At 42.3% G+C, this 23939-nt stretch overlaps 1 protein-coding gene across 8 annotated transcripts in view; it reads right to left on the bottom strand.

The window, feature by feature from the left end:
- Positions 1 to 8004: 8004 nt before the first annotated feature.
- IL13RA2 (interleukin 13 receptor subunit alpha 2) overlaps positions 8005 to 23939 on the bottom strand; it is an 870985-nt gene continuing 855050 nt past the window's right edge. For all 8 annotated transcript variants that reach the window (XM_086918735.1, XM_086918737.1, XM_086918739.1 and 5 more), the window contains one exon: positions 8005 to 8287. In XM_086918735.1, coding sequence (XP_086774861.1) covers positions 8245 to 8287 — 43 coding nt within the window. In that variant the 3' untranslated portion in view covers positions 8005 to 8244. The remainder of the gene's footprint in view (positions 8288 to 23939) is intronic.

The following is a 23939-nucleotide window of genomic DNA, read 5'->3' as shown; positions in this document are numbered from 1 at the left end:
TAAAATAAAATGTGAACAAGAATTGGCGGATCCTGACTTCAGAACCCTTGAACTGGCTTAAATCCAGATTTGCAAACAAAAGAACCAGTAATCTAAAAGATATTCTGGTACACACCAGACTTTCACAGCAGAGACGAGAAGACTCAATACCACAGTTGTGGAACAACCCTCCAGTAGCAGGACACTACCCCAGTGGTTTCTGTTCTGTCTCCAGCCTGAGGACTATAACCAAGACTGTTCAACTTATGCCAAATCTGAATTGGACGATCAGACACCACACTGATTGCAGCACAATACACATGATCTATATGATCACATGTCCCTGTGCCTTACGTTACATAGGGATGACATGTTGAAAAGCCAAAGTAAGAATATGTGAACATAAGAGTAACATAAACTGCAAAAGGAGTACAGCAAAAATTAGCAACCACTTCATAGAAGCAAAACACTTGGTCAATGACTTAAAATGCATCATTCTAGAAACCCTGACAACTAAAAATAACAACGCAGAACAGATCCTTTTCAAAAAGGAACAAAGATGGGTCCATCATCTTCAAACATATTCACAAGGTCTTAATGATAATATCCCCTGGCTAAGCATAGGACAATAGGATCCCTCAGAACCCTATTGACCAGGGCTTCTAACAGAATGAACTAAACTGATTGACATTCCTTCGAAAATGCCCTCCTCAAGACTACCTTTTTTTTAAACGGCTACTGTAAGAGGGCTAAACATAGTCTTTTTTGCGGATACACCCGAGCGCATTAATCTTTGCGATAACCAGAGAACCTCTTTTTCTGACAAAGGTTTTAGACAGAAAGAACTGCCTGAAACAATAATAATTTTTCTCAGACACGTTTTTTAGATATATCAGCAATTGTACTGTTTTTTAGTCTATACAACATCTAGTAGACTACACATAGTCTCTCTTCAAATATAGTCTTTGCTCGAGCATCATTACCAGCCACAATAAAACACCACAACCTGGCAACCTGAAAGACATCCAGGCCGGAAGTGTAGGAGTCAGCACAAGTCGTGCAAACACTGTGAAGAAGGTATTGAAGGAGAGACAAGAGGACGCTGAGCTACGAAACCGTAATATACCTCTTTGCCCAAGAACTAAGCTGTTCATTGCAATCTTTATTTAGCAGGTTATTATCCCCCTGGCCACCCAATGATGTCCGGTAATAGAACTCAAGGTATGCCGAACTTGCAGTAATGACTGTATGATTGAATTAACTTTACCTAAAATATGAGGCACAAGTGTACCGTAGTAATCGATATGTAAAAGGTGCCGGGTACAACAGAGAATGCAATAATGATTTAGACCTCCTGGTCCCGCTTTTTTAGATTTAAGCGCCTAGTCAAGCGATCCCCATAAGACGCACATAACTGCCGACATGCTTCGTTCCGACATTGACGTTTGCTCCCGTTTTTGAAACAAAAACTGTTTGAAATTGTTTGAGACTATATCAAGAGGATAATATAAACGTGTAGTCTACCCCACCTGTACACATGTAAATCACTGACACGCAGCGTTTTTCTGAAATACTGGAATGGATAATGACGACTAGACATATTCACGAAATAACTAACATATGTTTGAATGATAGTATGCCCATGAAGACATCAATCTTGGCACTCTAATGGCTGTGACGCCCCCTGAACTAATCGGCACACGCCATAAGTGAAAAAGAGTATGCCTGCACAAGCATGGCGCACTAGTGGCTGTGACCGACTCCAATCATCTCAGTATACGCCAACATTGTAGATGGGAATGCCATCACTCTCATTTATACTTGCATCCCACCAAAAACGTCAGAACGCACCGATCCCTAACAAATTGCACATGCTGTCATGATACTTTGATAAACTTATTTTGATAACCCATACAGTGCACCGCTTGTAAATATGAGAAAAATGTTGCCTGAATACATCTAACATACCATTTTGTAGTTACTGTCAATTTCTTTATTTCCCTTCGTTACTTATTCTGAGAAACCAGCACACTGTGGAAAAAGCCAATATGACATTCCGATTCTGTGTTTTTTGTCTTGTTCCCTCCTTTTTCAAAACAGGTACAATATGACCTTGTGGGAATCTGGTCAAATACATCTGGATTCAGAGAGACCATAAGAATATATGGCCTCCACTTCTTCTTCTTTCTTACTTTCTAGGTCCTGAAGACAGCCCAATTGACCCATCTGGGCAAACACTAGGGATGAAACATGTCGACCTTTTTGATGGACATTATTAATGCATCAGATTACTAATAAGGCTCCACACGCATGACACCATTTTTAACACATCTCGAACCCAGACCAAATTAAAACATTTAAATCTGGTTATACGGAATTTTAACACCACTTTTTCACTTCAGCACAACACCCCCACCCTTCTTTGATCACTACTGCAATAACCAGTCGTTTACCTCCGGATGGAGGAAGCATACAAAACTAACCCAATGATGATACTGTCACATTACTGAAGAGAGCGGAGAATCAAGATATACCGCTTTATCCGACCTTTGTACATGAAAGAGGGTTTTTTATTGATATTTCATACGATATATGCAAAACCCTGGTTACTCAGGTCAAGTGATCCATTCCCATTTGATATCTAAAATGGGCACCACCATCTCCACGCAATATAAGTTATACATAGGTACCAAGTAGGGGTGGCCTTTATATCTTCTTTCTTTGCCCTGCCCATTAAACAGCTGGCTAAGCTTTTTCAACTGGTGAGCAAGGATACCAGAGTGGAAAATGAGGGATGGGAACATATTATCTCCTTTTATGCCGATGACATTCTCCATTACTTCAGAGATGGACCTATGGGTTCCGCAGTGGGATTTGGCCTTTTGTGGGAGTTTGAGAGGGTCTTGGGCTTCTAGGTTAATAAAACCAAGACCCATATATTTCCTATGTCCCCAGATGTCCAGAGGCCACTAGATCTACCGCCAAACCTGGCATGGTCACACTCCTAAATATGCTACCTGGCTATTCAGACATTTCACTCTTTAGACGATCTGAGAGAGGGTATTTTGGCGAAGGCCTTCCGATCCCTTAGATCCTGTGTCCCCTTTTGGAATTATTTTAAGTTGTCAATCATGGTTAAGAATTCAATGCTTAAGATGTTCATGCTTCCGAGGCTACTCTATTTCTTTATCAACCTTACAAAGGGAGTACCGGTCTCTGGGTTCAAGCAACCAGACACCCTGCTGTGTGAGGTGATATGGGACAGAGGTCACCACAAGGTGTCTCTCTGGAATGTTCTCCGGTACCCCCCTCGCTGAAGGGGGCCTAGGCGCCCCCGGTTTTGTGCTGTACCTTTTGGCCTTGCAGCTCCATTGGATTACACAGTGGCTTGATGGAGCCAACCAAGAGGAGCTTGGGTTGGTGGGGCAGTCCACGCATTTGGGTGCTTTGCTAACAAAACTGCCATGCCTGCCCGTCAGGTTTGTTACTGTCAGTGGCGCTAAATTGCTGGATACACTGGGTGCTGAGAACTGCAGGGATGCCTTTATATGCCCTAACATTGCCTCTGGTGGGTCTCCAAATGGTGACCCCATCTCCTTTTTTTTTTACAGATGGCCAGTTGTTGACCTGGACAGATGTCAGACTGGCGAGAGTGGGAGATTGTTACCAACAAGGAACACTGCTCCTGTTGGAGGACTAGGTGACCCAACATTACCTGCCCCCATGATAATTCATTATCTATGAGGGTCTTATTCAGACATTTCAAGATCTATGGGCAACTCATAAGAAACTGCAGTTATTTGTGTCCCTGGGTACTGCTAGATATTTGATAACATAGTTTTACCACTCTCTCTCACACAGATAGTTCAAAAACCCCTGTTGGCACTACGACAGCGGAGGGGGATAGTGGAGCAAGACATTACAGATTCATAGTCATGTAGGATATTGGCGTGTCCAAAAAAGGTACACAGAAACATGAGGTTGAAATATACCCAATTTAATTATACACCCATGACATATATAACCCCACACAGAATCCAGGTAGTTATTGTGGGGAGTTTCGTACTTGCCCGAGGTTTAGAGACTTAGATGCAGACTTTGTTCATTACACCTGGTATTGCCCCAATTGCGCACATTTTGGGACGCAATGTTGAACACCCTCAATGCTACGTTGGGAAGCTCCCTTCCCTCTCCTTGGAGGCCTGTATATTGGGGTTATTCTTGAGACCACATGCATGAAAGGTGAGCATTAGATTTGCGGATCTGGCTTTGGTGTTGGCCAAAAGACGAATAGGGATGGCCTGGAAATCAGCCATAGGACCAGTGGTGGGAACCTGGAGGGTGGATGTGACCCAGTGGGCGAGAGCTGAGGAAAGGACCCTGTTCAGGGACGACGCTACATAGGTACAGAGTTGCTCAATTGTGGGACTGTAGTCAGAGGTTTTGGAGGCCTGGGGGCACCCGAAGGGAGGGTTGGTGGAGGACGCCAAGGAGTCCTAACTGAGCAGATTAGATCAATCTCTAGAGGAATCCAACTGAGGAATTTGATACAAATTGAACTGGGGAACACACTAACCAGCAATGTTATGGCCCTCCAGCATCATGGAAAGAGTGGGTCTGGGCCCACCACTCTGTGTGTTGTTGCAGACGCTTGACTCTACTGATGGGGTCCTCCATCAGCTGCCCCAATGGGGCTGCCTGGCTGCTATGCCACCCCCGCCACTCTAATTTATGGATAGGCCCTACTTGAAATAGCAAACTAGAGCAATCCTTGACATGAGTTGGTTGCCATGAGCTTTTTAGTTTGGTTTTTTTCTCTCCCTCCCTTATTTTTTCTGTTATTGTGATGGATATTCATTAAATGTTGCATTTTTCCTTTTATCTTTTTATTGAGCCGTTTTCGTCCACATTGGAGGACCCACTCTTGACACCAAAAGTGTTGGACGTTTTATGTGAATTGTATATTGAGCTTGCACAGCTGACCATTGTCTTGATTCTCATTGACCATTATGAACCTGTTATATTTTGGTGCTACTATAGTGTGTATGTGTCTACACACCCGGTTGTTCATTATAAATACAAATGAACAGATGTTGAAGGGCTTCTCCCTTGTGTAATTGTTCAAAGCAGGCAACTCCACATGGGAAATTCCAGTGAATTTGTGCAATTGCACATTTTTCTGTAGTGAAATATTTTTTACTGTTAAGAAATCTGCTTCTCTACACAAATTTGAGGATGACCCTTTTCATATTCAAATACTTTATTTGGTTGTTGTGACCATGAAACTGCAAGTGCAAAAGATACAAAAACCCACTAGTATCAGTGCAGGAATAGTACAATGTTTAAGCAAGATTTAACTGTCATTTTGGTATAAATAATTAAAACTGTAGTTTGCAGAATAAAAAAGAGGAAAAATTAAAACAGTCTGGATAACATTGAAATAATACTCATATGGGGTTACAGAAAAAAGTGCAAATGCAAATTGTGCAAAAGTACAATACAGCAGTCATGGCAATAGTTCATTCATAGCTTAACAGCCAATCTGGCAGCAAATTGCTCCGTCTAGCTAGAGAGGCTAAGGACATATTGAAAGGGAGATAAATAGGGTAAAAAGGTGTTAATTACAAGATACAAAAATGACCACTAAGAATTCTAAGGAGCATGCTTTATCTCTTCTTTAGGGCATGAAGTCTGATGATCCACATATTCCCTAGAAATGTCCCCACTGCATAGACCTTTAATGGCCTGGGGTCTGATTTTAAAATACGAAAAGCTTCTTGGTGGCACCGGGTTCCCATCAATCTACAGACAGGGGCTAGCCATTTTGACCTCAGGGAAAATGTATAGTGGAGACGCGAAGAGGATGTGTTTAATCATCTGAACTGTCCTGGGGCAGCCTCGGCAATGCTGTGTTACATCAGAGGATGGATGCCATGCCACTGTGAAAAAATTCATAGGTAGGCAGCCTTATCCAAATTGAATGTAGAGCTTCCTATCTTGTGGTGTCAAGATTACCTCCATGTACTGTTCGTATACACCTAGCCACTTAAACTTCATGAACTCAGAAGTTAGACGTCCACCAGGTGATAGAGAAATAGTTGTCTTTGCCACCCAATTCCAATAATGGGTCTGTGCTTGGCAAAAGGCTGGGATCTGAAACATCCCACATGGTTCCCAGGCCTGTAGCAGAAAGCAGTGTCTGGGCTTTGGTGAACCATCCTATTTTTTCGAAGCTATCAAGTTTGTAGATGTCAGCCAAAGCAACAGCATAGTGACTAAGTTCTGATGTTTTTTGAGCCGCAATCAAAAAAGAAGGGGGAAAAGCCTTTCTTTGTCCACTATAGTAGTTCTACCCATGTCTAATCTTAATGGGGTACTCAGGGCAAAAGAGCAAAGCGATCTTCAAAACATATTTTCTGTATGTAAAAGGCCCTCTAGCTTGTCAATCCCCCAGATTTCCGCTGCATACAGGGCAGAGCATACCACCTTCTGGTCAAATATCTGGAGCGGAGCCACTATCGGTATATCTTGGGAGGCCCTATGCACTTTGATCAATGCCCCCGATTTCTCCTTCTGCTGTAACTTCCTATTTGCAATGTGGTACTTCCATGTCATAGTCTCTGAGAGGGTCCCACCCAGGTAATCAAAATTTGCCACTCCCTCCATAGGAATTCCCCCAACGTCAGTTTACCTTTAAAGGATTTGTAGGGACTCATCATCAGAAGCTTGGTTTTCGAGGTGTTAACGTCTAGGCCTCTCTGATTACAGAAGATCACAAAATGATAAAGAAGGAGTTGAAGGTCACTAGGGGTTTTAGAGACTACTAAAGTGTCATCCTCAAAAAGTAGGGTTGTAACTTTACCACCCCCCAGTGAAGGGGCATCTGCGGGGACTTCCTCCAAATGTTTCACCACCCCGTTAATGAAAAGTGAGAACAAGGTGGTCACCAAGACACATCCCTGTCGTACCCCCCATCAACTTGATTGGATCAGTCAACTGCCCTTGGTCACTCCAGTGAACCCTTACATAGATTTCCTCATGCAACCGAACGACCAATGCAAGAAGCTCTGATGGAAGCCCCAATTCCTGCAATACCTGCTATAAGCCAACTTTCCCTTTCGATTAGCACACTAGAAGGGGATGTTTTCCCGTCAATGGTAAGATTTACTCTTAGACATTTGAGGATTACATTTCTTACCATTTTTATTGTGGGAATGGTTCAGAAAAATGTATTAATAACTACAAACTCCCATGTTGTGGGTGTTCCGATACTTACGAGCTCCTCCACCATGATGGACTATATAATGCTCAGATAAATTAATTTATGAGTTCAAGTTCCCCATTTCTGAATTCTTGGTATTCGTAACTAAGGTTATTTGTGCTTGTAAATTGAATTTACATGTACAAATAGCTTAGCGATTCAGGTCCCATGTCCTTTACTCACATAACAGGGCACAAACTGTACACTTAATACACTTTCACCACCTGCTTCAGACTTTTTCACGCATCCAGCAAAATGCATAAGAGTACAATGTAATAATTCAGTTGTTGGGGGGGGGCAGGGTTGCCCTAAACAACTTTTCATTCATTCTATTCACTGTTTCCCCCCAAACCCACTGGCCAATCATATGCAGGGAGGGGGCAGATACATGCAATTCTACCCCTTCCTCACTGATCACAAAATCACAAAGGATCAGCCTCTTACACAGGACCCTCCTCGCCTTGATTTAATCAGCCTGATCACTATAATCACTAAATACATTTAGTACAATATCTGCATCACTTCATGATCATATACATGCCCAGTTATTATATTTTACGCTCCCTCTAATAACATTATTAACTGGAGTAAATAAAGGTCAGAAATAAGCATTTTTATGATCCCATTCTAAATGTTAGGGCATAACAACCACAAAGCATAAAATGTAATTTTCCATATACCAAGAATATTACGAAAAAGTGATTTTCTAACAAGGTATTGTTGACATGGTTGTCGTATAGAACAGAAGAGAGAGGACACTTGTGGAACAGGTTGGAGAACTGGATTTATTTGTTTCATGATACTAAATAGATTAACACTGCATATTGCATGCTTTGTATACTATTGTCAACATTTTATATTGTATTGTTACTTGTGCAGCATACTTGAGTGGTGATTGAAGGGACATTACAAATTGTCAAATTCACTTCAAATCTTCTAAAGGGCTTTGTATGATGTTGTTTCTGAAGACATTTGAATAGGTTGAAAAAATCCACTTTCAAAATTTATAATGCTAGAGGATATTTTAATTTTTCGTTTATGTTGAATCTGAAAGAAAACAAGATATATAACTTTATATACATTATATATTTGTGTTTAGCCATGCAAAAACAAAACACTCACTTCTGTGTTGTACAATCTGGAAGACGGTATTGAGTGCTTTTCCTGGAAAATGTGATTTCATCTGAAGATATCTGCTTACCATTGAAAGTTTGTCATCACTAGCTTTCTTAAGCATTCAATATTTGTTAAAATTGATAAACTCAAAGTAAGTAAATAGAAAGAACATAAGGTAAACTGTTAACCTCTACATTTCTGTGCTCATCCCTATGTCAAGTTCCACTTATTTTTAGGTCGAGCTTCGATCGACCTGTTATATCCCTTCTGTGGGGTTTGGCAAACCCACAAATTGCCATTGGTTACTATCTGTGGCATTCAGGAATGCTGGCATGTTATTGGTGCATTAATATTAATGCCCCTCCTTTGATTGCTTAATTCTGTCCCTGGCGATTTCACTCAGAGAACCTATTGTTTGGCCATCACAGTGTACAGAGTATGATGGTCACGCCTCCTTGTTTTGACCTCCTGTCACTCTGCATCAGATCACCTTGTGTGGATACTCTTACTCATCGGCAAAACTCTGCCCCCTCCCTCCATTGTTGCTTGACTTGCCCCCGATTAAAAAAAGCATATGACATGGCTAGCGCTTGACCCATGATAGCATTTTTTAATACTTCTGCTTTCTCCTTTGTTGCTTACTTACGTTTTTGCTCTTTCCGATTGGATGGGGCTGTCCTGCCAGCAATGCTTATACATCAGAAAGCATTGAATTGCTTAACAAAGATTATATGCAATCATCTCTCCATGCAGCACATATCGTGCTTACTACATAGTTTTTGATGGGCTGAAGTGCGTTACAAAAAAAAGCAGAAAACTCCTTTAAAATAAGTGTGCTGCAGAACTGCAAACTAGTCGATGAATGACAATTGGAAACAGTTGTATCAGCACTCTTAACAATTATTGTATTAGCAACCTGAGGACTTTGTGCACACAAGTGCTTGTGACACTGAAAGGTGAACGGCGCATGTGACAAGTGGGAAAAATAGCAAAGGTGCAATGTGAGAAAGTGACTAATATATACAGAAGAACTTATGGTTTAGAGAAGAATATTTACAAAGATGTATCATATATTTCAGAAAATTTTAGTGAATCATAGTGGAAACAGGCGCGGGAGTTAGCGCTGGTTTGTTGTCTTCGTTTCGGTCCTAGTTACTTGGGATAATCATCAGGACCAGGTTGCCAGTTGATGGTGCTGAAGATGGAGCAGAGCGATGTAGAGGAAGGAGATGGGGAAGTGAGGCTTGTCCCACTGGAAGGGAAACGCATAAATGAGATGAGGCCAAATAATAAAGTACGTGGTCTAGGAGATGGTATGAAATACCAGTGGAGCAGATGGTGGGGGCAGGTGGACGGTGCTAGGTTGGGCTGATTCAGACAGTGAAAGTCAAATGAATCCGGTGCCGTAGGAGTACGGAAAAGCACTGCCAGGGATTCAATTAGGAGGCGACATGCCAGTAGGTCTGCATGTGTTTTAACAGGGTCAGAGCTCCGATCCACTGTTAGCAGTCTGCAGGAGCAGGTGGAGAGTGGCAGCCGGACACATCCACCCATGACAAAGTTGATGCAGCCGGGGCCGTGCAACGGGCTGGGGAGCAGTTAGGTGGGTCCTGGGTTGGGATGCGATCTGCAGGAAGTCGCCACGGTTGTGATCGGCTTTGTTGGGTCCGTGCTGATACAACTGTTTCCAATTGTCTTCAATAATCACTGTACTCTACTGCTACACTATTTTCTTGTACTCATCCAAATATATGATGCCTTGAGCACATTTATACCAAATTATGAGTCTCCCTGCTTTCTACTCCTGTAATGTCGTGGACATACTTGATAATTACTTCTCTCAATAATACCGGATGAGACATTGTTGTTTTTCTGTACCTCTTTTCCCAGCTCTCAACCTAGTCTATGGGTTTACTCCTGTTGTTTGGTCTTATTATGTTCTACCACAGTGCTGCTAACTTTTATTACAGGGGCGCCACGCATGATGTGGTAGCCCGGTACCCACTTTCACCATTAATATATATTTTTTTTAAATCATCCCACCTGGCCCTCCTAGTGCCTCATTTAAAAACGGCACCCACTTAATTTAATATATATAGGTGCTGCACTTCACTGACGTCACTGACCATGTCATGAGTGATGTAATATGTGACATCATCAGCAGTGCATTGCAGGCGCGCAAGTTATAGTGAGTCCAACTAACTATAACGTGGGAATTTCAATCGTTTTATGTCAGTAACATTTCCAGCTAACTATAACTGGTGTCAAACCTATGGTTTTTTCAGTGAATTTAATAGGTTTTTTAAATGCTAATTCCTAACTAGAACTGGTGTGAAACCTATGTTTTTTTCTGTGAATTTCATAGGTTTTGTAAATGCTAATTCCTAACTATATATAGTGCCTCAAACCTATGTTTTTTTCATTGAATTACAAAGGTTTTTAATAGCCATCAAATATAATATTTTTTACAATGAATCCTATATTGTATATTTATGTAATACTATTTTTTTTATGTATATTCTTCAATATTTTTTTTTTTTTTGCCCTGGAGCGCTCCGGGTGCGCGTACCGGTGTGCGCACCGGTAAGCGCAGATTTGCGGCGCGCCCCGGTGCACCTACCGGTGAGCGTCCCGTTTGCGCTATTGCAGCAAACGAAAACATCATCGTGACGTATTGCGAAGCCGCGTCCGCGTGATACGTGCGTCTGCGTGATACGCACGGCGTAAGCGCACCCGGAAGTGCCCGAGGGCATACGATATAAGCGCGAAATATAGTTAGTACAACTAACTATAAAGGAGCAATTCCAATGGTTTTGTATGAGTGAAATGTCCAGCTAACTATAACACCCCTAAAACGTATAGTTTTTTGAGTGAATTTTAAAGGTTTTTAAAATGCTAATTCCTAACTATATAAGGCCTGAAACCTATGGTTTTTTCAGTGAATTTGCAAGGTTTTTTAAATGCTAATTCCTAACTATGTATGGCCTGAAACCTATGTTTTTTTCAGTGAATTTCAAAGGTTTTTTTTAATGCTAATTCCTAACTATATAAGACCTGAAAGCCCACCAGGAATCTCCAGTGTGCTCCAGGGGACTGCATTGTAGAGAGGTGTAATGAAGCCACTCCCCTTTTTACTCTTCTCTGCAACACAGCCCCAGTGCATGTTTGAAGAGGGGGAACTAATTCCCCTTGCTTACTGGGGGCCCCTGGGGGCCAACTAGCCCACCTGGAACCTCCAGTATGCGCCAGGGGCTGCATTGCAGAGGTGTAAAGAGGCTATGCCCCTTGTTACACCTCTCTGCAACGCAGCCCCCTGCCGCGTTTGCAGAGGGGGAACTGATTCCCCTTGCATACTGGGGGTCCCTGGGGGCCAACTAGCCCGCCAGGAGCCTCCAGTATGTGCCAGGGGGCTGCATTGCAGAGAAGTGTAATGAGGCCACACCTTTTTTTACACCTCTCTGCAACGCAGCCCCGTGCATGTTTGAAGAGGGGGAACTTATCCCCCTTGCATACTAGGGGTCCCTGGGGGCCAACTAGCCCACCTGGAACCTCCAGTATGCGCCAGGGGGCTGCATTGCACATAGGTGTAATGAGGCTATGCCCCTATTTACACCTCTCTGCAACACAGGACACTGGTGCGTTTGCAGAGGGGGGACTAATTCCCCTTGTATACTGGGGGTCCCTGGGTCATATCTGCCCAAACACCGATATTCCGAACGATTGAAAATGACTTTTCTTGAGAAACATTTGGATTTGGATTATCATGTCATATACTTTGGATTTTTTGAAAGACTGACTTTGAGGATGCTATAAATTACTCAAGTCTGCCGGAATTGTGTGGGTAAAATTGATACCTAGTCACTTTGAAAAAGAATGTACTTACGTCTCGTCTAACATTTGGAAGAAATATCTAGTTATATGACAACAGGATACCGACATAATTTGAAGGAAATAAGAACACCCTGAGGAAGTTCTGTTGTACAGAACGAAACGTTTCGGCTGGCTGTGGTACATAAACTTAAGGAAAATAAAAGCATTTGAATATACACCAAGTTTCAGCGCTTCAATAAGGACTCTAAGTGATATGATTTGATTGGACCCATTGTGCAAGTGGTGCTGTGCCAAAACTTTGGAATATTCTCCACTACTCTCTACTACTTACTCTCTCCTACTCCACTACTCTCAAATACTCACTCTCTACTACTCATTCTCTGCTACTCTACTACTCTCTACTACTCTCTCTCTACTACTCACTCCCTACTACTCACTATCTACTACTCTCTAGTACTCACTCTCTACTACTTTCTCTCTACTACTCACTCTTTACTACTCACTCTCTACTACTCTCTACTACTCACTCTCTACTTCTCACTCTCTACTACTCACTCTCTACTACTCTCTCTCTACTACTCACTCTCTACTACTCACTCTACTACTCAGTCTCTACTACTCTACTACTCACTCTCTACTACTCTCTCTCTACTAGTCTCTACTACTCACTCTACTACTCACTCTCTACTACTCTCTACTATTCCCTCTCTCTGCTACTCACTCTCTACTACTCACTCTCTACTACTCACTCTCTACTACTCTCTACTACTCACTCTCTACTACTCTCTACTACTCACTCTTTACTACTCTCTACTACTCACTCTCTACTGCTCTCTACTACTCACTCTACTACTTACTCTCTACTACTCTCTACTACTCACTCTCTACTACTCTCTACTACTCACTCTACTATTCACTCTACTACTCTCTACTACTCACTCTCTGCTACTCTCTCTACTGCTCTCTACTACTCTCTACTACTCTCTACTCTCTATTACTCACTCTCTACTCTCTACCTCTCTCTACTTCTCTCTCTACTAGTCTCTACCTCTCTACCGCTACCTCTCTACCTCTACCTCTCTAGCTCTACACCTCTACCTCTCTACCTCTCTACACGCACACATATACAGCTGCATATATATATATGCCTATGCATTTATATATATGTATGTTTATGTATATATATATATATATATATATATATATATATATATACATACATATATAAACATATATAATCTGTATATCTATATAAATACAAATATAAATGCATGCATACATATACATATATGCATACAGGTGCATGTTATTTACATGAAAGTTTAAAAAACACTAATAAAAGCAAAGCTAAAAAGCCACCTCATTACAAACAGAATGGCTTTAACTTAAAGGAGGGCGAGATCTATTGCATTTTCAATGCTTGTTTACTTTGGTTCCATCAAGAAGGCATTTAGATGTGTCACACATTTGCCATAAATTCTCAATGTTAGCACTCTACTTGCTCATTAGATCACCGTAGTAAAGCTACTGCTCACCAGGGAAGTCTGCTGCTGGTATTCAAAGTGCATGTTTCAGTCTGCATGTCAGAATTTCTTTAATGAAATAGAAGAGGATTTGAGAAGTCACTCAAAATGATCCCTAATTTTTCTTTCTGAATCATACTTTCTATGGCAAAATGAGCCCCCTCATTTTGTTCCTTTTTAAATTAAATGTTTTCAGACTTACCACTTCATTCCAATCAAGATGGCTTATGGTGTGCCATACTTTTGTCATAAGTAAGACTGTTAGCGCTCTAGTTGTTCTTTAGAACACTCTGGGACATTCTGTCATTGGGCTATACTTGGGCTACATCTGGGTGATATTTGGGCTACATTTAGGCTCTTTTGTCTCTGGTGGCCATCTTGGGAGACTGCATGTCAGAATTTTTTAATGAAATTGAAGAGGATTTGAGAAGTCACTCAAAATGTGCCCTAATTTTTCTTTCTGCAGCACTACTCATACTTTCTATGGCAAAATATACCCCCTCATTTTGTTCCTTTTTTAATTAAATGTTTTAAGAGTTACCACTTTATTCCAATCAAGATGGCTTCAGGTGTGCCATACCTTTGTAATAAGTAGGACTGTTAGCGCTCTAGTTGTTCTTTAGAACACTCTGGGACATTCTGTCATTGGGCTATACTTGGGCTACATCTGGGTGATTATTGGGGCTACATTTGGGCTCTTTTGTCTCTGGTGGCCATCTTGGGAGACTGCAGGTCAGTATTTTTTAATGAAATAGAAGAGGCTTTGAGAAGTCACTCAAAATGTGCCCTAATTTTTCTTTCTGCAGCACTAATAATACTTTCTATGGCATAATATACCCCCTCATTTTGTTCCTTTTTAAATTAAATGTTTTAAGAGTTACCACTTTATTCCCATCACAATGGCTTCAGGTGTGCTATACCTTTGTAATAAGTAGGACTGTTAGCGCTCTAGTTGTTCTGTAGAACACTCTAGGAGGCTGCAGTAGAACACAAAGGAATCAACTGACAGTCTCTGTCCTTGTTGGATGTACATGTTTTACTGAGAATGTCAGACTTCATTCTCACATGACTGAGAAAGATAATGTGAATTTACTGAAAATATGCTTTCAGTTTAGCTTATAGATCCCCTTCCAAACCACTGTGGGAAAATCATGAGATATTAGTTTTCTTTCAAACATGATTCATGATATCACAGCAGAAGGCTTTTTCACATGGTAAAATCACCTTAGAACACACCACAATTCCTAAAATGAGTATGGTACCATCAACAAATGATTTATAATGTAACTAAAGTCCTAAAACCCTCTATTAACTACAATGCTTTTTAATGAGGTGCTATCATGTATATTGGTCCCAAGATGGCTGCCAACACTTCTTGGATGAAGTGCTGACAGCCAATCAGATCAGATGTGTGGTTAGGCTCTGCCCAGATATATATATTTTTTTGAACCTAAATTACTCAAAATCCACTGGAGCACATATCTTGAGACATAGCAAAGGCACATCGGGTTACCAGTCCCTACAATTTTGCCAAGTTTTGTGGAAATCCATTCAGCGGTTCGGGCTAAAAGTGAGTCCACCCACCCTACGGAAATTAACATGGGGAAAACACGTTTTGGGACCCCCTTTTATCTCGGCCCCCACTTGACGATTCCCCCCCAAACTTTAAGGGAAGGAGCGGAGCGCAGCGAGGCAAATTTAAGATTCCTCAACCGGCGCCAAAGTTATTCCCAATAGAATGTTGCGGATTTCCTATAGAAAACAATCCTAACTATAACTACCTACTGGCGACCGCCAGTAGGTAATATATCTATATATATCTATATCAATATCTATATATATCTATCATGTGATCAAGGCCTCTGTGCAGGCCGAAACGTCATGCTGTGTGCCGCTTCCTCGAAGGTACAATAAAGATGAATATTGCTCACTGCACCTGAGGTCTCCTTCCTTCTTCCTGCGCAGCGGTCTCCTGCATTTGGGCTCCGGGCGAGAGGTTGCTGAGGATTGTTCCATATATATATATATATATATATATATATATATATATATATATATATATTCAGCAAATACTTCTATTAAGAAGACGGCGCACACTTCTTGACAATTTTAAACTAAGGTGGGAGAGAATCTACAGGCAAATAAACCTGGAGTTTAAAATTGTAAAGAAGTGTGCGGCGTCTTCTTAAAAGAAGTATTTGCTGAATATTCAATGCTAGTGTGTCCTAAACTCGCCGCCAGCACCAGCGTCTAGTTTCTCCCCCACGTCTGGGACATTTTGCTCGTGAACAAGGGCTTCCGCCTGAAACGCGTCAGTTCGCTTTGCTGCTAAGTTTGCCTCAATAAAATCGTTCTTGCCTTATATTGTATTCGTTTGGTTGTCTGTTCCGTTCCTGGGAACTGGAGTTGCAGTCTGACTACTTTGTGCATATTACCTACTGGCGGTCGCCAGTAGGTTGTTATAGTTAGGATTGGCTACCATAGGAAATCCGCAACATTCTATTGGTAATAACTCTGGCGTCGGTTGAGGAATTTGTGTGCAATTTTCCAAAATTTTGGCCAGCTCTGCTGCGCTCCTTCCCTGAAAGTTTCGGGGGGATTCGTGAAGTGGGGGCTGAGAAAAAAGGGGGTCCCAAAACGTGTTTTCCCCATGTTAATTTCCATAGGACCGTCTGACAAGTCTACAGCCTGAACCTCTAAACGGAATTACGCCAAACTTGGCAAAATTGTAGGGACTGGTACGCAGATGTGCCTTTGCTATATTTGGTGAAAATTGCTCCAGTGGTTTTTACGAAAATTAACTTCAAAAACACATATATATCTATAGGCGCTCTCTGAGCGTTCACAGGTGCGCGTACCGGGTAGCGCACCGGGCGCGCTACGGGAGTGCGCGAGCGGAAAACTGATTGGCTGTCGGGTGTCTGTCAACATTCTAAACAGTCCGGAGAGTCCGCCATCTTGTGTCTTGGTAGAATCGAGACACAAGAGGTGAAAAAGAAAGGGGGAAATAATTCAAAATGGGGCAGAGTAGACACCCCCTGACCCCCTAGGTTTTCTGAGGGGGGACGAGAAGGACCTTGAAGGGCTTAAAAACTTTTTTTTTTTTTAATTTCGCGGGGTAAGCGATGGCGGTGCTCCCCGGAACGCTCTCCCGTACGTGCACCCTGAGTGCACCACGGGGAAAAACTGTGTAAAAAAATAGAGTAAAAAAATAATGTTGAGTGTTTAGAGGAAAGTGATGCATTGCTGGAGTGTGTCACAAAAATGATGCAACTCCAGCAATGCATCCTTTCACATGGGGCCAGTCCCATGTGAAAGGGCCTGCGTCAGTCTTACGGCTGCTGTTAAGCAGGCGCAAGATTTGGACGCAACAGCGTCATAAAAGTGATGCAGTGATATCGCTTAGATTTCACTGCGTTACCTCTACGACCCTTTCTTGCGTCAATACACCCCTTTTGCATACATTACACCTGACGTAGGTATAATGTGGCGCAGGGGTTTACAAAGTGAAGCATCTACCTAGATGCGTCACTTTGTAAATATGACTCAATTAGGGGCATTTTTTACAGCACTGGTGTGTCACAAAAAGTGACGCACCAGTGGCGTAAAAGTGAAGCATGGCCTCATAAATGAGTCCTTCAGTCTTCTACTCATGCGTCATATTTAATATATAACGCATTATGTTGCAAGTACTTACAGATATGTCAGTATTCCAGACGTATCTGTAAGCGCAAAAGTGATGCATTGCTGGAGTGTGTCACAAAAGTGACACAACTCCAGTAATGCATCCTTTCACATGAGGCAAGTCCCATGTGAAATGGCCTGCATCAGTCTTACGCCTGCTGTGAGACAGGCATAAGATTTTGACGCAACGGCGTCCTAAAAGTGACGCAGTGAAATCTCATAGATTTCACTGCGTCACCTCTACGACCCTTTCTTGCGTCAATACACCCCTTTTGCATACATTACACCAGACGTAGGTATAATGTGGCGCAGGGGTTTACAAAGTGACGCATCTACCTAGATGCGTCACTTTGTAAATATGACTGAACAAGGTCCATTTTTTACAGCACTGGTGCATCACAAAAAGTGACACACCGGTGGCGTAAAAGTGACGCATGGCCTCATAAATGAGGCCTTTAGTCTTCTACTCACGCGTCATATTTAATTTATGACGCATTATGTCACAAGTACTTACAGATACGTCAGTATTTCAGACGTATCTGTAAGCGCAAAAGTGATGCATTGCTGGAGTGTGTCACAAAAGTGACACAACTCCAGCAATGCATCCTTTCACATGGGGCAAGTCCCAGGTGAAAGGGCCTGCATCAGTCTTACGCCTGCTGTGAGACAGGCGCAGGATTTTGACACAACGGCGTCCTAAAAGTGACGCAGTGAAATCTCATAGATTTCACTGCTTCTCCTCTACGACCCTTTCTTGCGTCAATACGCCCCTTTTGCATACATTACACCTGACGTAGGTATATTGTGGCGCAGGGGTTTACAAAGTGACGCATCTACCTAGATGCGTCACTTTGTAAATATGACTGAACAAGATGCATTTTTTACAGCACTGGTGTGTCACAAAAAGTGACACACCGGTGGCGTAAAAATGGCGCATGGCCTCTTATTTAATTTATGACGCATCATAAATGAGGCCTTCAGTCTTCTACTCATGCGTCATATTTAATATATGACGCATTATGCCACAAGTACTTACAGATACGTCAGTATTTCAGACGTATCTGTAAGCGCAAAAGTGATGCATTGCTGGAGTGTGTCACATAAGTGACACAACTCCAGCAATGTATTCTTTCACATGGGGCAAGTCCCATGTGAAAGGGCCTGCATCAGTCTTGCGCCTGCTGTGAGACAGGCGCAAGATTTTGACATAACGGCGTCCTAAAAGTGACGCAGTGAAATCTTATAGATTTCACTGTGTCACCTCTAAGACCCTTTCTTGCGTCAATACACCCCTTTTGCATACATTACACCAGACGTAGGTATAATGTGGCGCAGGGGTTTACAAAGTGACGCATCTACCTAGATGCCTTACTTTGTAAATATGACTGAACAAGGTCCATTTTTTACAGCACTGGTGCATCACAAAAAGTGACACACAGGTGGTGTAAAAGTGACGCATGGCCTCATAAATGAGGCCTTTAGTCTTCTGCTCATGCGTCATATTTAATTTATGACGCATTATGTCGCAAGTACTTACAGATACGTCAGTATTTCAGACGTATCTGTAAGCGCAAAAGTGATGCATTGCTGGAGTGTGTCACAAAAGTGACACAACTCCAGCAATGCATCCTTTCACATGGGGCAAGTCCCAGGTGAAAGGGCCTGCATCAGTCTTACGCCTGCTGTGAGGCAGGCGCAAGATTTTGACACAACGGCGTCCTAAAAGTGACGCAGTGAAATCTCATAGATTTCACTCCGTCACCTCTACGACCCTTTCTTGCGTCAATACGCCCCTTTTGCATACATTACAACTGACATAGGTATGATGTGGCGCAGGGGTTTACAAAGTGAGGTATCTACCTAGATGCGTCACTTTGTAAATATGACTGAACAAGGTGCATTTTTTACAGCACTGATGCATCACAAAAAGTGATACACCGGTGGCGTAAAAGTGACGCATGCGTCATATTTAATTTATGACGCATTATGTCGCAAGTACTTACAGATACGTCAGTATTTCAGACGTATCTGTAAGCGCAAAAGTGATGCATTGCTGGAGTGTGTCACAAAAGTGACACAACTCCAGCAATGCATCCTTTCGCATGGGGCAAGTCCATGTGAAAGGGCCTGCATCAGTCTCACAAAAGTGACACAACTCCAGCAATGCATCCTTTCACATAGGGCAAGTCCCATGTGAAAGGGCCTGCATCAATCTTACGCCTGCTGTGAGACAGGCGTAAGATTTTGACACAACGGCGTCCTAAAAGTGACGCAGTGAAATCTCATAGATTTCACTGCGTCACCTCTACGACCCTTTCTTGCGTCAATACGCCCCTTTTGCATACATTACACCTGACGTAGGTATAATGTGGCGCGGGGGTTACAAAGTGACGCATCTACCTAGATGCGTCACTTTGTAAATATGACTCAACAAGGTGCATTGTTTACAGCACAGGTGCGTCACAAAAAGTGACGCACCGGTGGCATAAAAGTGACGCATGGCCACATAAATGAGGCCTTCAGTCTCTACTCATGCGTCATATTTAATTTATGACGCATTATGTCGCAAGTATCTGTAAGCGCAAAAGTGATGCATTGCTGGAGTGTGTCACAAAAGTGACACAACTCCAGTAATGCTTCCTTTCACATGGGGCCAGGCCCATGTTAAAGGCCCTGCGTCAGTGTTACGCCTGCTGTGAGGCAGTTGCAAAAATGAGGCCTTCAGTCTTCTACTCACCAATACCAGTAATTACATACGTACTCACTATTCCTAGGTCTACACACACATCCACTTATTCACCCATACAATCACTCATACATACAGACACTCATTAATACAACACTATCATATCCACTCATACACCTATACAGACACTTACATGCTGACACTCATCCACAAAGTTACTCAAACACCAAGTCAGTTATGCAAAGAATCAATCACACTCCCATTTCCTCAACTACAAACTTATACACACTAAACCTTACTTATTCAAACATATACTAACACATACTTACTCTCTTTTACAATCACTAATACAAGTATACATTGATTTTTACAGTCACTTACGCTATCACAGGCTCTGATGTTTAGTCATTTATATATGCCAACTCTCACATGCACTGTGTTTTATATATGTACTTACATGGACATGTAGCACTGTTATATCCATTCACTCAGGAACACACCCATGCACACAGTCAACTGCCCATACAGCTGTTTCTACATTCACTCTTGAACCCATATACCTAGTGAATGAACTGGTCACACATCTATGCACAGAGTCACACACCTCACAGCCACCCACACACATACTCACCCTCACATTCAAATACTTAGACAACCAATCATTAACCCATATAGCCACTCATGTTGCTACTGATCAACACTTCCAGCAGCTTACACAACAACAGACATAATGATGCACACATTCAGAGAGTTTAGTCACTAACCAATGCATTCAGTAAGACACATTTAATCACTCACTCATACAGTCAGTTACGCACCTACTAAATCCTTCATCCAGACACTCATACATACACTCATTCTTCAATATGTTAGACACATTTTAACTTTACAGGAACACACATTCACTGGATGATGTCATCAGTGATGTCATCAGTGATGTCACTGACCATGTCATGAATGATGTAATATGTGACATCATCAGCAGTGAATTGCGGGCGCGCGAGTTTTAGTGTGTCCAACTAACTATAACGTGGGAATTTCAACGGTTTTGTATGAGTAAACTGTTCAGCTAACTATAACTGGTGTGAAACCGATGGTTTTTTCAGTGAATATATATATGTGTATATATATATATATATATATATGTATATATATATATATATATATATATATATATATATATATATATATATATATATATATTATTTCACTGAAAAAAAACCTTTTGAAATTCACTGAAAAAAACATAGGTTTTAGGGGTGTTATAGTTAGCTACACATTTCACTTGTATAAAACCATTGAAATTCCCCGTTATAGTTAGTTGTACTAACTATAACTGACATGTCATGAATGATGTGATATGTGACATCATCAGCAGTGTATTGCGGGCGCGCGAGTTATAGTTAGTACAACTAACTATAACGGGGGAATTTCAATGGTTTTACACAAGTGAAATGTGTAGCTAACTATAACACCCCTAAAACCTATGTTTTTTTCAGTGAATTTCTAAGGTTTTTTAAATGCTAATTCCTAACTATGACTTATCTGAAACCTATGTTTTTTTTAGTGAATTTCAAAGATTTTTTTAAATGCTAATTCCTAACTAGAACATGTCTGAAACCTATGTTTTTTTCAGTGAATTTCAAAGATTTTTTAAATGCTAATTTGTAAATATTGTTGTTTTTTTTATATTTTCGAACTACATTTTTTTTATCTTTTTATTTTTAGATGTTATTTTTTAAATTACATTACACTTTTTTATTATTTCTTTTTACAAAAAAATATATCTTTCTCAATATTTTATATTGTTTATAATATACTTAAATTATTTTTATTATTTTTTTCTTTTTTTTACAGTTTCGCACCCTACGAACTTTTACTGCGCAAAACGTGTCCGCAATTTTAAGGTCGCTGTCTAGGATCCGCGAAGGGTGTGCAACGGGTACAACTTTTTCCACGCGGTTGCTATGCAACTTGTGCGCGACGTGACGGACACCCGGTAGCGAGTGACGTCATATACATATCAGATGCTGTGTGTGCGCGACTTCTGCAATTTTTTCAATGTTGAAAAACTTATTTATATATATTTAATATAAATATTAGGACAAGAGATTATCTGAGGTTATTATTTTAATATTTTTCTTTAACTTTCTTAAAAAAGTACATCAGTGTTATCCTATGGGTAGAAATTCACTCATCAGGTAAATAGTGTTATCGTTACCTTTTCTGAGTAAAAAAAATATCGCTAGAATGCGCGGATCATACGCGCACCCCGCAATTTCTCCCCCAAAAAATAGGGGCCCTGGGAGACCTTGTGGGACCCCCTGAGGAGACCGAGAAGATCAAGGTGTGTCTACCCTCCCCATTTTCATGTTTTAAACACACACTTCCCACGCTTCTTAAACCTGCCTTGTACCAAGTCATAAAATAGCTGCTAACAGTTTCTAGTTTCGAATGTTGACAACCACTTGACAGCCAATTAGCCTTCAGCACGTGATCGGAAGGGTGCCCTTATGGTCCGATGACAATAAGCGGAGTATACGTATTACATTTTTTATGAGAAGTGGGTCGAGTGGCCACCCTACCGCGCCAAATCCCGGGCACCGGGGTCCCCAGCCCCCGGGACATGGCTAATTATATAATAATATTTTATCGAGGAGGGCTGCAAAGCCCCTCTCCTGAAGCCACTTCAAGACAACAGGGACATCCAAACTCAATCAATCAATCAATCAATCATAGCATTTGTATAGCGCGCTACTCACCCGGGTGGGTCTCAAGGAGCTGGGGGGAGGGGTCCAATTATTGCTCGAAAAGCCAGGTCTGGAGTTGCTTCCTGAGGGCGAGATGGTCCTGGGTTCACCGAAGGTGGGTGGGGAGGGAGTTCCATGACTTGGCTACCAGGTAGGAGAAGGATCTTCCTCCGGCGGTGGCTCTGCGGATGCGCGGAACGGTGGCGAGGGCGAGGGTGGTCGATCGTAGCAGGCGGGTGGGTGTGTAGAAGGTCAGTCGATTGTTGAGGTACTTGGGGCCCAGGTCGTGCAGAGCTTTGTGTGCGTGGGTGAGGAGTCTGAACGTGATCCTCTTGCTGACGGGGAGCCAGTGCAGGTCTCTCAGGTGGTCGGAGATGAGGCTGCATCGGGGGATGTCCAGGATGAGACGTGTGGAGGCGTTCTGGGTGCGTTGGAGTCTTTTCTGAAGTTTGGCTGTGGTTCCGGCATAGAGGGTGTTTCCGTAGTCGAGTCGGCTGGTGACGAGTGCCTGGGTGACCGTCTTCCTGGTATCAGTGGGGATCCATCGGAAGATCTTGCGGAGCATGCCCAGGGTATTGAAGCACGCTGATGAGACGGCGTTGACTTGTCTGGTCATCGAGAGGGAGGAGTCCAGGATGAAGCCCAGGTTGCGTGCGTGGTCCGTTGGCTTCGGAGTGGTGCCCAGGGCAGGAGGCCACCAGTTGTCCCAGGCGGAGGGCGATGACCCCAGGATGAGGACTTCCATCTTGTCTGAGTTCAGTTTCAGGCGGCTGTTCTTCATCCAGTCGGCGACATCTTTCATCCCTTAGTGTAGGCTGGTTCTGGCGGTGGCGGGGTCGTTGGTGAGGGAGAGGATCAGCTGGGTGTTGTCGGCATAGGAGATGACGTTGAGGTTGTGTTGGCGTGCAATGGCTGCGAGGGGGCTCATGTAGATGTTGAAGAGAGTGGGGCTGAGTGATGATCCTTGTGGTACACCGCAGATGACTTTAGTGGCCTCTGATCTGAACAGGGGGAGGAGGACTCTCTGAGTTCTTCCGGCGAGAAACGAGATGATCCATTCCAGTGCCTTCTCTTGGATTCCGGTGTTGCTGAGGCGCTGCACTAGGGTG

Source organism: Lissotriton vulgaris, chromosome 4_1 (genome assembly GCF_964263255.1).
Source record: "Lissotriton vulgaris chromosome 4_1, aLisVul1.2, whole genome shotgun sequence".
NCBI classification, from domain to species: Eukaryota; Metazoa; Chordata; class Amphibia; order Caudata; family Salamandridae; genus Lissotriton; species Lissotriton vulgaris.
Note: the sequence above shows the minus strand (reverse complement) of the source record. Positions and strands in the feature narration are given on the sequence as shown.